Source organism: Barbus barbus (genome assembly GCF_936440315.1).
Source record: "Barbus barbus genome assembly, chromosome: 7".
Classification (NCBI taxonomy): Eukaryota; Metazoa; Chordata; class Actinopteri; order Cypriniformes; family Cyprinidae; genus Barbus; species Barbus barbus.
Window position 1 is genome coordinate 23,431,740 of NC_136735.1, and position 17,901 is coordinate 23,449,640.

At 34.1% G+C, this 17,901-nt stretch overlaps 2 protein-coding genes across 3 annotated transcripts; one reads left to right on the plus strand and one right to left on the minus strand.

The window, feature by feature from the left end:
- The first annotated feature begins 232 nt into the window (after nucleotides 1-232).
- On the plus strand, nucleotides 233-11,651 carry LOC306873061 (uncharacterized protein). 2 transcript variants are annotated; one of them, XM_079422066.1, is made up of 14 exons: nucleotides 233-554; nucleotides 638-725; nucleotides 916-1,006; nucleotides 1,156-1,749; nucleotides 1,987-2,186; nucleotides 2,691-2,766; nucleotides 2,927-2,982; nucleotides 3,195-3,265; nucleotides 3,736-3,892; nucleotides 4,031-4,120; nucleotides 4,202-4,363; nucleotides 5,726-5,871; nucleotides 10,469-10,604; nucleotides 10,988-11,651. In XM_079422066.1, exons 2-14 carry the CDS (start codon nucleotides 651-653, stop codon nucleotides 11,105-11,107), a joined length of 1,974 nt encoding a protein of 657 aa, XP_079278192.1. In that variant the 5' UTR covers nucleotides 233-554; nucleotides 638-650; the 3' UTR covers nucleotides 11,108-11,651. The 2 variants fall into 2 exon arrangements, with proteins under 2 accessions (XP_079278192.1, XP_079278193.1); XM_079422067.1 differs by having other exon boundaries at nucleotides 441-554; nucleotides 1,159-1,749.
- Nucleotides 11,652-14,082: 2,431 nt separating this feature from the next.
- On the minus strand, nucleotides 14,083-15,207 carry LOC306872714 (neuropeptide Y receptor type 2-like; the record flags this gene model as incomplete). The annotated part of the gene is made up of 1 exon (XM_079421468.1): nucleotides 14,083-15,207. The coding sequence occupies one exon, from the start codon at nucleotides 15,205-15,207 to the stop codon at nucleotides 14,083-14,085; it is 1,125 nt and encodes a 374-aa protein (XP_079277594.1).
- Nucleotides 15,208-17,901: the final 2,694 nt, after the last annotated feature.

Here is a 17,901-nt window from a genome sequence, read left to right on the forward strand (position 1 = left end):
TCCATATTTTTTCCACATTTTCCATATTTTGTTTAAATATCTTATTATTTGTCTAATTAGTAGAATACTGTCCTTAAGACGTTTTAAGACAAAATAATAAGAAGTCACACTGATCACTGTGTTAAAAATTTGCAAAAGTTGTTTATTATGATTTACCACGAAACAGGACAGGCATGAATAATCGAATTTAGTTAACTTATCTGTTAAGGCCTTTTGTTCTCTGTTTCCATGGGGAGTTTCGGTAACTCACGGAGATGGAGATAAGCTGTTTGTGATCCAAAAGGTTCTACTTTGTTTTCAGAATCGTGATTTGTTTTGCACTTCTCACTTCTCATCTTTTTAAGATTTAAATAAACTGGTAAAGTTTAGGACATTCAATGTAAAAAGCGTTTGCCATAGTATACTACAGCAAGCAACGTCTCCACGCCAAAGCCATCTTCATAGTAGGATTAGTACGTTCTTATCCGGTAGTTGCTTTGGTAACTCGTGTAAACAAATGGCGTCCAAGATGATCTGAACAACGCTTGCTACAGCTCATTTGTTTTGAAGCTACGGTAGGTATTAATCGTTTGATGGGCAAATGATATATCTCAAACGAGCATGTTTGTTTGTATAATACATTATCATATTTAAACAGTCTGTTCGATGAGATGGATGAAGAGCCTTTTTCTACAACGCTTGCATACACGAAAAGCCCGAAAACATCCAGAAGAACAACTTTTCAGGTATTAGTGTCAAATCATTAATGTGCTCCAACGTTAGAAAATGTCTTTAGATTATTATCAAACACATCAGTTTCTGTCTCAAGGTGAAATGAGCTTCCTATCTATTCTAGACAGTTATGGTGCGTTTCGTATTGAATGTATGTAACCGCAGAAATACTCTCTATGAGACGTGCATGTTGCTGAATTTCAGGATGAGCTAAAGAAAGCTGTGTCTGCTAGAGGCAACAGGCATAGTTACTCTGATGACTTTGACGATGATGAAGAGGACGATGAAGATGATGGTAGGTTTTACAATGCCATGCTTATCAAAAATATGTTCACTGGTATACTCAGAGCTACAGACCTTACCTTGAATCAGTTTGTTTATGTTCTTAGCAATGTTTGTAATTCAGTTTTGCTTATTGCTCTTTACCTTTATATTTGAATTCAGCAGACATACTTAACAAACTCCTTAAGATACAAAAACAGAAGAAAGGGAGATTTAAAGCTGGAAAGACAAAAGGCAAAATCAACAATTTCAAGCTTTCAGATGATGAAGAGGAAAATGTCAAACCCAAAAAAGTATCTTTTATGAAAACAAGAAGGACCAGCTCACCTGTGCACTTTAATCAGCTGAACGCCACAGGAAGTGCAGATGACCAGCCAAGTTCTTTCCATTCCACCCAGTCCAGGAATACTTCTCAAAGTCCAAGCAATTCTTACACTCCAGAGAAAAACCAACAGTCAGATTCCCATTTTTCCTCTTTATCTGACAAGTTTCAACCAGAATTCACTTCACTCCAGAAGGATGAACAGTCAAAATCAGTAACAAAGTTGAGGAGGAGCCTCTCAGAATCTCCACTGCCACTAAACTCTGAGAATAGCCAATGGGAATCTACTGTCCCTCTTACATCAGATGGCTCACAGTGGGACAGTCCATTGCCATTGCCTTCAGAAAAAGATGAGGACAACCAAATGATTGAAGATGGTGAACTACCCATTCCTCAACCCAGGGAGAGAAGTGTTAAACCAAAACTCTCCACAGGTTAGTGCAGTCTTTGTATGTGTGTAGTTGTTTAAGGTCTGTGATCTTTGCAAGACCAGTTACCAGTAATATTACTATTTGATTTGTATTATTTATATCTTGAATTTAAATTTTAATGGTTGTTCCCAAGTGACCATGTTCTGATTTAAATTATTCACTTCTGAAAGGATTCCAGAGCTGGGGTTGATTTTTATTCTGTCTAGAAAATCTAAAATACACTTTCTTTAATGTAAACAGGTTGTCTTGCTCAAGATATGTCACCCAGACCCAAACCCAGGCAGAGGACAGCAAATATGTGTGATGTTGGTCAGTTGGAAGAGGAAACACAAGCAGAGACCACTGCCTGCAGCAGAACAGCCACATCCTCTATGTCTATAGCCCTCTCCAGCACATTCTCTACTGAGAAGAGTCAAACCTCTACCAATGATAGCGTTCTGGTGAGAATGTCTTTATAACAGGAAGACAAAAAGTGTCAGCAGAGAACCCATTTAAACACTGTAAATGCTAAACCCCAAGCTAAGAGATGTTTTTTTTTTTTTTTTTTAATTACAAGTATGAATTTAGTGGCATCATATGTACAGTATTAAAAACAAAGATGTCTTTATTGGCAGAATTTGGCACCAATTGATTCATGAAGAACATTTAACATCCATGGAAACTTTGGTGTTTTATAGTGTAAAGGGGTTCTTCGGGTCATTAAAATGTCCTTCACACTAAGAAAAAAATATTATTATATAAAGAACTGTTCACGAAAAAGTTATTGGGAAACACAAAATGATTGATCTAGGTGTCGCTGTAAAGCCCCTTTTGTTTTTAAGAGAATTTGTTGTTATTTTTAGTGGTAGATAATATCTCCCAACAGAAACAAGCTGATCGGTTCTAAATCCAGGAGATGTTTTGAAAGACTTTTGTTTTATTTTTCAACCTTATGTTTACTACAGGGTCCAGATGAAGACCAGACACAGTCTTGTTCAACAGCAGAGCAAATGTCTGAGGTTCCAGACACTATTGGCAGTGGTATGTGTGGAAATTAATTTAGACTGTTTTAATGTTCAGAGATTCTGTAATAGTGAGATTACATTTTACTATATTGGTATTGGTCATCTGTGACCTGACATCTAATAGTTTAAAGTAAATTATAGTATTAAAAATTTTAAATATGTCATTTTCATTCTAGCTGCCTCAGAAGAGAGCAAAGAGAGAATTTACTCAACATCCTTTGAAGAAAAGCATGTAAGTTAGATTAAAAGTGAAAGATCTTGTTCTTATGAATTATTCTGAAAGATTGTTTTCTAAAATGGCATCTAGTGTCAGCATTAAACAACTTCTGAAACAAGTTACTACAGGAAGTGGTACCCTACAAATTAAGGTCAATTGAATGCCATGTCAAATTTAAATGCTAATTTAATTCTTAATTAAATCTGTCTTCACACTTTTCCAATCAGGAGAGTTCCCAGGGTGATTTTGAGCACACGTCAACCACACTAAGCCAAATGTCTAGAAAATCAACAGACAGGTTAGTGAATTTGTTTAATACCTCATGCTGTATATGTGCATGTGATGGGGAGAGGTCGTCGCACGGGGCCTGGCTCGCGTCTTCCGCTGCTGGTGCACCCAGGGTCCGTGGCGTCCATGTGAATTTAGTGAGAAGTTTAAATTTTGGAAGAAATTACATTAACATACTTTTATTCAAACTGGGTCATGAAAATCTCCACTACATGAAAATATCACCATGTTTATGCATTTTATGCAACACTTCTGTTAATTATTTTGTCAAGTTAAGCTTTTTCTATCTTGCCTTCTTGGAGGTACATATTTTAAATATAATAAAATAGTTTTTACTTGGTCACTGGTATGCTCATGATTTTACTCATATCTGTCTTTTTTATGCTTTAATGAGTAAAACATCACTTAGTGCACAATTAACTTAAAAGTGTTACTCAAATGCATCAAACATCTCAAAGAACAATATCTTCTGGACATTAGACCTTCAAGCTCTCGGTCATCCAGTTCCAGAAAATCCAAGAACTCCTATACAGTAGAGTCTAAATACCTGGGAACACTGAAGGTTTTGGATCAGAGGACACAGGAGACCCAACAGGTTCCAGAAGCAGCAGATTCACTAAGAGCTGCTGTGTACCAGGTTAGACTAATCATTTATTGAAATCATAATATTTAAGGAATTAAATCATTTTAAGTTAATAATTAAGTTATATCAAGAGACTGACCTATGATTTATTAAGAAGCCCTTTTAATGTATCTAAAATCTGTATCTAAAAAGGAATGGCTAAAAAAGAAAGAAGAAACTTTAAAAATACTAAGGAAGACAAAAAATCAGGAAGAGAAATTAAAAGAGGAAAAGATGCAAGAGGTAAGATCAAATACTTAATCGAATTCTTTAGTAACCACAATCCTGGAATGATTTATTAAATATTTATCATTTTTCTTCTAGGAAAAGCTTGCTAAAATTGCAGATGCAAAGGCCTCTTATGATGCTTGGAAAGAGAAAAAAAGTGAAGTCATCAAAAAGAAAGTAAAAGAAAAGCAGGAGACAATCAAGCAAGAACAAATGGAAATGGATAAAAAGCAAGAAAAAAAGGAAACAGCAAAACAGGTCAGTATTTTTCATTGGTAATTATTAAAATTTAGTTTATTTGCAATAAAAAAGGAAACGGCATGTTTCATTGTTTATTAGAACATTTTTTTCACATTAGAAGCACTGTAAATATTTTACTATATTAAAATGATATTAAGGTTTTGTTGATTTTTTTTTTTTTATGTTTGTGAATGTGGTTTGCTGTACTGGATATTAAACTGCACTGCAGCATTGTGAACCCTTTACTAAACGCCTTGTGGAAGAGACATTTGTGGAGGTGTTCAGTTTCTCACTTCTGTTTGAACTAGCATCTCCTTGCCACTGTGCCCGTTAAGGCAGAATCCCGTCTCTGCTTTAAATCACACCATTACTAAACTGGATATAATAGCAGTATCTTTGGTTTCAATGCATTTTAGATTCAGCATTTTAGCCATTTTCAGAAATGTCATGTCTTTTTTTTTCTGATATCTGCAGGGCTTTCAGGTCTGCAGTCTTTACACTTATCATTAGTTTTTCTGTTATGTATATCTTTAGGAGGAAGAAGTATCTGTCCTGAAAGACTGGGATATAAGTTGACATGTCTTGTAGTGTAACACACTTCTTATCTTAAACTAAAAATTTTACTAATGCTTTATTATTTATAACCATCATGCATGCAGGATTCATGACTCCATTGATTATAAATTGAGAGACTGGATTATTTGTACTTCTAAAATTAAAGAAATAATATCAATCTAAACCAAAACCTATAATCATACCTTAGGAAAAAGATAATAGTTTTAATATACATTTATTTCATGCTAAGTATGGTTCAAATATATTTAAACATATTTAATGACATATCACTCAAGACTATCAGATTAAATTAATTATTGAATAATTTTTTTTCAAGTACTACTTGTGCACAATACATTCTTAATATTTAGTCTAAAATGTGATTTAATGTCACTGTTTGATGAGGAATGTATGATCTTTCAATAATATCGTCCTTAATGCAATATATTTTAAGTGTACCTGTAGGTTACTTGTAATATCTCCACTTGAACACAATCAAATATATTTCAGTATATCTTTAGTTAGACCTCAGCACTACTTCCACACAATTAAAGTGCATTAAATATGAATTAGCTGATTTAGCAGACTTTTAGCAGACTTTAAGTTTACTTTAGAAGTTATGCCAAAAGTGCAGTTGCAGGGTATTTTTATTAAGTGCATAAATGTCAATGTATTTGTTGTATACTTAGCATAAAATAAATGTATTTCAAATACATTTTTGTATATTTATTTTTCACCAGGGTAGATACAATATATACTGCTAAATGCAATTTTGGTGCTATCTTTCACATAAATATATCACACTCTAAACATTTCGAAAATCAGGTTTTTGAGAAGTGGAAAGAGGAGCATGACAGTATCCTTAAAGACAGAGTAAAGCAAAAGACACAAACTGAGAGAAGACAGAAACTACAGCAGGTCAAAGAGAAAGAAGAGAAGAAGAAGGACTCCATCTCTGCATTCGCTGAATGGTAAGAAAGATACATTTTTAATTAGTGCCGTGAAAAGGGTTTTTGCACCCTTCCTGTGGTTTTTCTTTTCTTTTCTTTTTTTCATATTTGTCACACTTTAAAGATTCAGATCATCAAATAAATTTTAATATTACACAAAGATAACCTGAGTGAATACAAAATGCAGTTTTGAAATGATTATTTAATTTTTAAAGGGAAAAAAGCTGTCCAAACCGGCCTAGCCCTGCGTGAAAAAGTAATTACCCCCTAAATCTAATAACTGGTTGTGCCACCCTTTGCAGCAACAACTGCAATCAATCATTTGCAGTAACTGGCAATGAGTCTTTCACATCACTGTGGATGAATTTTGGCCCACTCTTCTTTGCAATTGTTTTCATTCAGCCACATTGGAGGGTTTTCCAGCTTGAAAGGACTGTTTAAGGTCATGCCACAGCATCTCAATCGGATTTAAGTCCGAAACTTTGACTTGGACACTACAAACCTTAATTTTGTTTTTCTTGAGCCATTCAGATGTGGACTTGCTGGTGTGTTTGGGATCATTGTCCTGCTGCATAACGCAAGTGCGCTTGAGTTTGAGGTCACAAACTAATGGCTGGACATTCTCCTTCAGGATTTTCTGATAGAGTGCAGAATTCATGGTTCCATCAATTATGGCAAGTCATCCAGGTCCTGAAGCTGCAAATAACCGCAAGACCCTCCAGCAGACAGTGAACACAGCTGCAAAGATCATCGGAGCCCCTCTCCCCTCCATCCTGGACATTTTCCTTACACGATGCTCCAGCAAAACCAACAGCATCGTGAAGGACTCCACCCATCCCTCCCACAGTCTCTTCCAGCTCCTACCATCAGAGCCCGCTCCGCCAGACTGCTCAACAGCTTTTTTCCCCAGGCTGTGAGAGCCCTAAACTCAAACCACCCCGACCCCCTCTGAAACCCCATGCAAACCCCTACCTGCTGAAACATGGACCACCCCAAACAGCCCCCCCCCCCCCCCCCCCCCCCCCCCAACCTTACCACACCAAAGAAAAAATTGTATGGAACTTTTTTTTGTGCAATTCGAAGTGTGCTACACACAGGTGAGTGGGCCTGTACAAACCACCTGTAGTAACACACTCTCCTCTATGTGCACTAGACACTAGGGCTGTATACCTTGGAGAACCTGGCGATACGATACATACCTCGATACACAGGTCACGATTCGATACGTACCTCGATACAGAGCTGTCTCGATACAATTTGATACAATGTGACACGATTCGATACGATTCAATAAAAATACATGGGCCAGAGCCAATTAGTTAATGCTGAACACATTTACTCAACAAACAGAACTCTGCATTTTTCTTCAATTTATTGAAGACAAAAGTGCAGGGCTTGACGCTTACCTATTCCCCAAGGAGCACATGTGCTCCTAAGTCAAAAAATTTAGGAGCGCATTAAAAACATTTAGGGGCGCAATGCAAATTTTTCTAATTAGGTGTTTTAGCTTAATAAGGGGATACAAAGAGACATTTACAAGCACAATTATTTAATTTATCAGAATACAGAAAGTACACAAGGTTTTTAAATAATTTTACTTCAGACACTATTTAATAGGCTAATTATGTAATTAGTTATAATCCTATTAAACTGTGTCGGTATAAAATTTTCACAATAATCATTGAAGCTTTTGTCACGGTATATGTTTTTGTTTTTAAATCACAATATATAATTTCTAAGTGAAAAAAAGTGTTGTCCTCCTAACAGGTTAAATAACTTTATTAAAGATAATTTACTAAAAGACTTTTATAAAAAATACATAAAAATATAAAGTAAACAAGTGTTTCAAGATTAGAGTGCAAAAGATTGTTCAAATGAACGAAAGAACAATATAAGTAAGGTCCCATTTGTTAACATTAGTTAAAGCAGGTTAACATTAACTAAAAATGTGCAATAGCTAATTGTTGCAGTAGTTAATATTCTTTGTTAATGTTGATTAATAAAAAATACAACTATGTTAGTTAATGTTAGCTCCATTGAATTATATTAAGACAACTTTTGATTTTATAATGTATTATTAAAAGTTGAAATTAAGATAGCATTATTAATAAATGCAGTCATTGTTTTTATCATGTTAACTAATGGAACTTGTGTTACTGAACAATAATAACGAATCAGTGGATGGACCATGTTTTAGGTTAGAAAAAATGTTTGAAAATAAATAGCTCATTAAGTCTTTAAGTAAGAATTATTTGATGCTATTGTGAAGACTAAAGCGAATATAAATATCTAAATGACTGAGTGTGAAACTTTATTTACAGTTTTAGGAAAGTAGCGCAGCTGATTTATTTACTGGGTTACCGGGGTAACGGCAGCGGCAGCGCCCTCTAGTGGCGAATGTGCGTCATTCAGCGCGTCTTCACTTTAACTCGCTCCGCTTTTCTTCTCATCTGTGCTCATTTAAATTAAACCGTTGCCTTTTTAAAGTTCTAAAGTAATCATATGAGGCTGCATCGCAATTTTTCCATAAATAAACAGAATAAATTAATACGTTTGTTATAGGCTACTGTATAAGTTAGGCTGTTTTGCATTTTGTTTTATTCGCACTTGCACTCCTAAATACATTTTCCAGTTCGCACACATCTATTTTTAGTCGCAAATGCGAGTGAAATGCTCGCTCTGTCGAGCCCTGAAGTGCATTATAACAAAGTGCATTTTGCTTAAATATGTGCAACTTTAAGTGCTCTGATTAATTGTATACAAATTGTATTAATCTGGAAATTACCACAAGTCAACATTTAACTTTCCAAGGGTACAGTCTGAGCTCACACAAGCACAAAATCTTCTTATTATTATTCTTAACGTCTTATTAAATCTTCTTATAATTCTTGACACCATGTACTGCCATAACATATTTCACTATGAAATCACTTAAATGCTACATCTTGCTTTAACATTTTCCATGAGTTTTTTGAAACTCGCGGGCGCCGCTGCGCCCCCTAATGGCTGGGCGGAGTATCGATACTAAGGGCTAGAATATCGATACTGTATCTTTTTTTATTATATCGGTATGTATCTAAGAATCGATATTTTGAGCACACCCCTACTAGACACTTTACACACACTGCTGCGTGTACACAATCCCACAAAACACTCAGCAATATATGTATGTTTACATGCTGCACTGTTCCCCAACCAGCTGCTTGACTCAAAATGTCTTTCTTTGCACATGTACAGTATTTGTGAAGCATTCGTATAGTTTGTATTTTTTTATCTTCTATTTTTTAGTTTGTATAGGGTAAATATAGTATACTTATAGTTAAATCTGTCAGTAGGTTAGTTGTGTATAGGTTTATAGTGTTTTTTTACTTCATTGTTGTATGTCTGTATTTATGTAGCACCGTGGTCCTGCGAGGCACGACATTTCATTCCTCTGTATGTCCCCACATGTAGCGGAATGACAATAAAGTTGAACTTGAACTTGAAATAAGCCCCAGACCATCACACTGCCACCACCATGTTTGACTGTTGTTATGATCTTTTTATGAAATTCTGTGTTGGTCTTACGCCAGATGCAACAGGACACGCACCTTCCAAAACGTTCAACTTTTGTCGCATCAGTCCACAGAATATTTGCCCAAAAGTCTTGGGGATAATCAAGATATTTTTTGGCAAAGGTGAGACGAGCCTTTGTGATGTTTTTGGTCAGCAGTGGATTTTGCCTTGTAACTCTCCCATGGATGCAATTTTTGCCAGTCTCTTTCTTAGTGTTGAATCATGAACACTGATCTTAATTGAGGCAAGTGAGGCCTACAGATCTTTAGATGTTGTTCTGGGTTCTTTTATGACCTCCTGGGTGAGTCATCATTGCACTCTTGGAGTAATTTTGGTAAGCCAGCCACTCCTGGGAAGGTTCACCATTGTACCAAGTTTTCACCTTTTATGGATAATGGCGCTTAGAAATGGCTTTATAACCCTTTCCAGACTGATACATGTCAACAATTTTGTTTCTCATCTGTTATTGTATTTCTCTAGATCGCGGCATGATGTGTTGCTCTATAAGCATGCTTTATTTTGTCACACATGTTCTATTTAAGTGATTTCTTGATTCAACAGGTCTGGCAGTAATCAGGCTTGTGTTTGGCTAGTGAATTTAACTCAGCTTTCTAAAATAATGTGGTTAATCACAGTTCTTTCATGATTTATCAGGAGGGGGCAATTAATTTTTCACGTAGGGCCAGGTAGGTTTGGGCAGCTTTTTCCCCTTAATAAATGAAATCATCATTTAAAAACTGCATTTTGGATTTACTTGCATTATCTTTGTGTAATATAATTTTTTTTTTTGATGATCTGAATCTTTTAAGTGTGACAAATATGCAAAAAAAAAAAAAAAAAAACTGGAAGGGGGCAAAAACCTTTTCACGGCACTCTATATACATAACACTAATTTATTCATTTGTTTTGTTAATTAGCACACGTTTAATCATGCTCAAGTCACTTAAGCAATTATGTATTGATTAAAATGTAAATGTGCTGTCTTTGTAATGCCTCAGGTTACAGACCGACATTAATAACTGTGCAGAACTTGACTTTGCGTTAATTACTTTACATATTACAGGAGTGACCAAAAGAAGGATGTTATTGAAGAGAAGATAAGGGCAGAACGCAGGAAAGAGAAGATAAAGGAAGTGGAGGAGAAATATGAAAAGGAGGAAAAAGAAAAAATGGCCTTGGAGATGTATGAGAAATGGCTGGTATGTTACAGCTCATTTCTGCACTAGTTAATGAATAGACAACCTGCCTTAAAGTTTACATGCTATTTTTCAATCACATGTATCAATTTGCTCTGTAAAAAGAGTTTTAGAAAATATATCCATATCCATGACATTGCTGTTTATGCTTAAAAGTTGCTCTTCTTAAACTAAAAGATCAAAATAACCAAATCACGTCAAACGTCATTTGCCAATTAATTGTTGTCATTTATAGAGATTATAATTATTATAACAGCTTTGAGACTGAAACATACATATTTTAAATCTGTTTTCAAAATACATTAGTTTTCAATGAACATATTGTGAACAAAATCTTTTGATTGTTTGATTGTTGAATTTATATTGTCCTGGTCATTTTATTACAGAAAAGAAAAGAGTTTCAACAAAAAAGAGAGAGAAAAAAAAAGAGGATACAAGCTATTCTTCAAGATGAGCCCCCTCCACCCTGGAGCCCACCTAATAAAACTATCCCATTTGGAAAATGAGCGTTTCATTTTTATATTTAACCTGTTCTTTAACATTTGATATAACTACATTTCAGAAAGACTCAAAACCATAAATAAATCAAAATTCCCTTAATATAAAACCTATACTGTATCATATTTGAAATGAAAATTTCCAAGGCCTTTAAATTATCAACATGATAAAAAAAAAAACTTTACATGTTCACAATATTCTATGTGCCTTCTGTCATCTGATTGATAATTATTATTTTTAAAGCAAGTATAATGCTCTTATAATTCTAAAAAACTACCCCTTTATCAAATTTCATAAAGTGAACATAAGGATAAATATTATATTGTTAGTAATGTTTTAATATGAACACTTACTGGACTGAAGTAACTTAGGTTTATTTGTTTGTCAATACATCTTTTTTTTTCTTTTTTTTATTATGTTTTTAAATGTATCAAATATGACAGAACAGGCTTTTATGTGTACAGCTCTCAATCATTGTATTGCATTGCATTATATGTTTTGCCCCCACAATAAAAATGACAGAGCTTTAATAATAAAATCTACAAAACATTCAAATACTCTCTTACTAAGACATTTTTATTGGGAGATATAGAGTGGTAACACATGTATATGCTTTTTATATAAGCAAACCGCTGTACTGTTATAAAGATGCAACTGATTTATATTATAGTATACCAACATTACATAATACTTTTTGGCTATATATAAATACAGTCAGCAACTGCAAAAAATTGCATATTTTTCCTAAGTTTTGGCATTTAAATAAAATTGAGGTGTTTTTTTTCTCTTCAACTATGAGTTCCATACTCTCCGACATCATACTATATGAGCCATAACATTTTAAGATTCCATAAAAAAGTATTTAGTCTAAGGTTTTTCCGAATATTATTTCATACAGTATGTCAGGCTTCACAGGGTTAATGTAATGCAGTAACACAACATGACATTTTCATTAAGATGTCTTTACATTAGAAAATAAATTTTAAGATATTTGTATAAATATCACAAAGTTTGTCATAAACATGCCAACTAAATATAAATCAGTGCTGTTTATATGTTTAACATATTATTGTTATGCTTTTATCAGCTCTCTTTGATGACATCCATTCATTGCAGAGGATCCACTAGTGAGCAAGTGATGTAAGGCTAAATTTCTCTGAATTTGTTCTGATAAAGAAACAAACTCATCTACATCTTGAATGGCCTAAACGTTTTTCAGCAAATTTCTTAGAGCAAAATTTGCCATCCACAGAAAAGCACTATATTCTAAGCTTATATTCTTATTATTTAATCCATTGTTAAATGGGTTAATAGGCTTATTATTAAAACTGTAATTTTATGATGTTTATTATGCGATAAGAGCAAATCAGCAATGAATGACTATGAGATGGCACCATTGGTAATGCACATCCTGAGGCTTTAAAGCTGAAAGCCATCTGCTTGAAATAAAATCCCTTTTGCAGCAAGATGTCTATAGATAAATCATTTTGTGCAGAGACAGGAATTCAATATTAAATTGTAGATATAATAGTAGTGGCTTTTGGGACATTCAAAGACAGACAGGGCAGTAATTGACAGAATCAATACTCTGAGACCCTCTTATTCTATTTTTATGTTGTCCCCTTGTGCTCAGTAATTATTGATTGTCTGCTCCTGTCAGTTGATTGATCTTGCATGGGCCAGTGGCTATTAGAATTAGGATGTGGGTCTTGATGGAATAAATTACATTTGATTGTTTTATAGTCAGTAGGCTTGTTTGGTGGGCAAAAATTCACAATCCCTTTCAAAAGGCTGATTCATAATGCAATAATTTGGTCATCTTATAATTCTAGATAATGAAGAGCTCAGTAATATGAAACATGAATGTCCATAACAAACAGACTTGTTGCTGTTTATGAGAATATTTGTTTTAAGAGTATTCCATTTCCAAAAGAAAACACTTCACCCTTGGAATCAAAATGGTTCCGTATTATTTAATCACTTGTGTGAGCTCTTATTGTGAACAATGTGAAGTGTTAGAGGCCAAGTAACCTAATTACTGCGAGACATGAGGTGTCTGAAACAGAAAGCAGCTGGCTTGCTGCCTCGCTGCCCAATAAAATTGTTGATTCGCACACAGCATTTTTGTATAAACCTTTTATACTTTTGCTAAACTTGTTTCAGACCAACTTTAAAGGCACCAATATATTAAATTCAAGTCAGTTTTAGAAAAAAAACAAGCAAATACTTTGTCTACGGAGCTTTTTTTCACAGAAATTAAATCAGCTGAAAAAAGCAAACAAATCAAACAAATGTACTGCACTGTTAGATATTATTTTTATTCTTTTGGTGGTTTGTTGAATCCATTGTTATTTTAGTATAATTGAGATACTATACATTTTTAAATGTTTATAATTAGATTTTATTTTTTTATTTTCCATTTTCTTTTAAATTGTAGTTTTAGCAAATTTCCGTATTTTTGTCATTTTATTTGCTTTTTCTATACCTGTATACTGTATTATTTATTGTAGTTTTATTATTTTAGTATTTATTTTTTAGTTTTAATTTGAGTTATTTTAGTACATTAAATGAAAATGCTTTACACGCACTTCACACTAAAATGTTTTTATTTCAAGTAATCAAAATGTTTGAATCACATGCACAAGATGAGTGCTTTATATACCTTTTTAATTAACCATTTTCCATAAAATAACATTTACTTTCACAGGAAACAAACACTGGAATATATTCAACATGAGATCCCTCACTGACTCATTCTACAGATCATATAAAACCAAATACATATTACATTATAACGAAAAAAAAAATAATTCCAAACTAATTAAGTGTTTAGTCACAAAGTCACCACAAATGTCTCATAAATTAGTCAAATATCAGACAATTTGAGTGTTCAGTCTTTATATTTACATACAATCCTTCTTTACAGTAGACTTTTTGGATTTTGTCCATATTTTGTTCACATTTTGTAAAAAGCTAACAGCCTTCACAGCAGCGTGCTTTCTTGTGTGAAGGCCACACCGATTGTACTTTGCTTATTGCGTGTACATTTCTCCCTTACTGTCTCACTGCTACAAACCCTTTGCATTCCATTGTTTAACCGTCCACACTTGAACACAGCCATAAAAGATCTTCTATAGTTCCTGTTCATCCAGCCATAGAGGATGGGATTGGCAAACGTGGAGCACATGGCCACAATATGGAAAGCTGTATAGAGCAATTTGAAGTCTTTCATTTCCAATATACTACTATCAATATCCACAGCAAGCTGAAAAGCGTGAAACGGTAGCCAGCTAACGGTGAAGACCACAACTACAGCAACCAGCATTTTCGTGGTTTTCTGTCGCCGTTGATGACGGTCGCTACGGCCACCGCCAGGGCTGATGTGATTCCTTAGCTTGTTCCAGATCCGAGTGTATGCAAATGAAATGATTGACAACGGCAGGCCATACTGTAGAAAAAGCATGGCGATGCTGTAGATGGTCCCATCCGCACTACTTCCAGGCCACTTCTCAGCGCAACCTTGAATCGTCCTGTCAGGCGTCAAGTCAAAGGTCACGTATTCACGAAAGATAGCTAGAGGACTGGCAAGGATTGCGCTTGCCACCCATGTGATCACGATGACAACAATGCATGTGTCTTTTGACATCTTGGTTTCCATGTGGTAGACAATGCTGCGGTATCTGTCCAGAGCTATAACGTTGAGTGTGATGGTCGAAACGTGGACTGCTAAGCCTTGTGCGTACGGCAACAGGTAGCACATCACCTGTCCGAATTTCCATTCTCCATAGAGTGTGTACATCAAAGTAAAAGGCAAACACAACGTGTTGACCAACAAATCTGCTACAGCCAAATTGACAATGAAATAGTTAGTCACCGTGTGTAAATTTCTAAACTTGTACACGACATATATGACCAAGGAGTTCCCGGTCACGCCAAAGACGATGATGGTGCTGTAAGCCAAAATCAAGATCACTTGAACACCCACCAGTTTTGTACTGTCTTCCAGACCGTCTAGTAAGACACCCTCAACTTGGATAGTGGCTGGTGTAGAAAAGTTTGCAGACTGAATTTCATCTTCAGATATGTTCATTTCAGTTCTTATATCCATATTTAGCATTCGTTCACTTAAGTCAATTACTCTGAAAAAAGAGTAAAGTGAAAATGAAAAATTTGGCTAATTAAAAATATATACTGTATTCAAAACAGAAAATTAATTATTATTATTCAGTAATTAATGAAATAATCCATCACGTAAGAAATGCTGGATGCCCTGTGATTATGTCATCAGAGATTAAAATATTCAAGAATGCTAAATTATAGAGGTTCAGACCTTATTTTCATGCAACAATGCCATGCACTGTCGATGCATGATATGTTTTACTATTTGATGAATATATTAACGTTTATTCATATTTTATATTAATAAATGTTTGAGTGTACACTTATTATCTATAATATATGATTATTTGCATATGCACGCTTGCACTAATAACATGCGCCAATATATTAGGCTATAGCTATAGATATGAATGCATAAGTTTGGGAAAAAACAACTCTGGATTGATTAGAGGAAAGAAAGAAAGTCCTTTTTGAAAAAAGTAAGTGTCTTACCTTCTTTAAGTTGTCAAGTTTCATGCAATATAAGCTCGCGTACGTATCTTGCAGAAGAGTAAAAATAGACCGAATCCATATCAAATTTATCACGGATAACTCAACGACAGTCGTCAAGAAGTGGCAATAACACGAGTCGGAATGAATTCGATGCACAGAAGGAAAAGGATCGCTTCCTTTTCTACAGGCTGCCTCTGCGTGGTCTTTACGAGCAAAGAGATTGTGCTCGCGAGATTGATTGACATCCGACTTCATAATGAGCCACAGTTTGCTTTACATTTACAACTATAATATAATCTTAATGCTAACAGATAAGAGGTTTATGTATATGTCATTATGTTAATTAATATTTCATATTAAAATAAGTCTATCAAAGGTTCTTGACATTCAACTTTTAGCCTACATTTAAGCACTAGCCTATAGCCTATATAATATATGCTAATAATGTTAATTAAAGTTATTACAAAGTGTTAACAAGTGTTTAAAGATAATTTACTGACATGAAACTCAATTATCAGATTACTGACAGAACTCAATTATCACTTTCTGATATCTGCAACAAATTACAGATGATTTACTCATAAATAATTTAATGTTATTCACCTTTGCTCAGCTTTTTGTTTCACATTGCAATTTTACATAGCCTGTGGCACAGGTACAAAGAGGTTTCAAATGTCAGGAAATGTAATCATTGAGACAAAAGCACAATTGTTTGTCTTCCTAATCCACATCAGGTAGACATGAATGATGTATGATGTCAACAATCAGGATAAGAATCTCCCCATTTTGTTGTCAGACCTTCAATTAAATTTATGCACTACCCTTAGCAATAGTCCTTTGTGTTTTGCTGCTGTAGGTCATAAGATCTGATCTTGTCTGTTGTCAAGTGATGATGGCGTCATGTCTTAGTATTTTAGAATTATCATAGGCCTGTTTCATCTAATGGAATACTATGTTATGTTAGCATAATGTATTTATTATCTTGAGATTGTGATAATTAGCATTAATATATTGAGTTTTAAATCAGGGACCTGAAAGTTTTCATCATTTCATCATTAATAGATGTAACCGACTGGCCACTATTAAGAAACAGAAATGCAAGAACCTCAAAATTTTAGTACATTAGGTTTTTTTTTTTTTTTTTTTTTTTTTTTTTTAAGTGAGACAGCAATTATGATATACATTCGCAGGGCGACTTTTAGGAACCAGACTAATGCTTGCAATAATTCAACTCAACCATGCAGAACTGCACTGAGACTATAAATGCTAATCATTCTTGTCTTGCTCTCAAGTTAAATATCACAGCATTAAGTGATCCTGAGTGATTTATAGCATTTTCCAATTCCTGTCAACCATTGCGTCAGTTTCTAAATTTGAATTTGATTGTATAATGGATTTTTTTTTCATAAGGTTAATTTACACTTTAAATGAGTTTTGCTGTGCTTCATTAAGGATATTGATTAAAGATAAAGTCAACATGGTCTGCTATTTGCAACCCAGTGCAAATTACTCGTGGTTTAACAATAATTTAGTTTCTTCCACTCTTTGGTATAATGTGCACCAATCAATTGTTCACAATAAGACCAAGAGCATAGATATAAAAAAGGTGATCATTTACGAAAAAAGTCGTCCTTTACTCATCCTCATGTTGTTCCAAACCCACATGACAAATTAAGATATTAACTGACAAACTTAATTGGTTTAATTGTAAGAAAAATGTTATGTTTAACTGAATATGCTACTTCCTGATTCTTTGTAATGTTTGTGCAGTTTACTAGCAATTTCTGAGAAAAATGTTTCTACAACAAATGCTTTATGTTTAAAAAAATGCCCTATACAATTATAAAATACCTTATAAATCTTTTGAGAAATGTGAAATAAATTTCATTTTGGGGGTATCCATAAAAAATAAACAGCTGAAAATAAAAAATAAAGTAGTGTTACATAATCTGGAAGAGCAAAATATGTGCTTTTTATGTTATTGTGGGTAATGAAAGACCATGTGGGAAAATAATAGTGATTTATATTCTTGGCACAACATTACCAAACTACATCATGTTATTAGTTAATGGAGGGACAACTGTTTAAACAACCTTCTCCTTCAGTAGCATATGAAAACCCCTATTTTTGACCTGTGGAATATGTGTTCTTCAATTTTCTTTTTATATGTTGTTGAATCAATAATTCATGA

What these genes read in the sequence shown, in the direction of transcription:
- LOC306873061 (XM_079422066.1), top strand. Translation starts at nt 651, where the DNA reads ATGGATGAAGAGCCTTTTTCTACAACGCTTGCATACACGAAAAGCCCG. An exon ending in TCTAGAAAATCAACAGACAG is followed by an intron (nt 3,266 to 3,735) that starts GTTAGTGAATTT and finishes TCTGGACATTAG; the next exon opens with ACCTTCAAGCTCTCGGTCAT. An exon ending in ATCTCTGCATTCGCTGAATG is followed by an intron (nt 5,872 to 10,468) that starts GTAAGAAAGATA and finishes TACATATTACAG; the next exon opens with GAGTGACCAAAAGAAGGATG.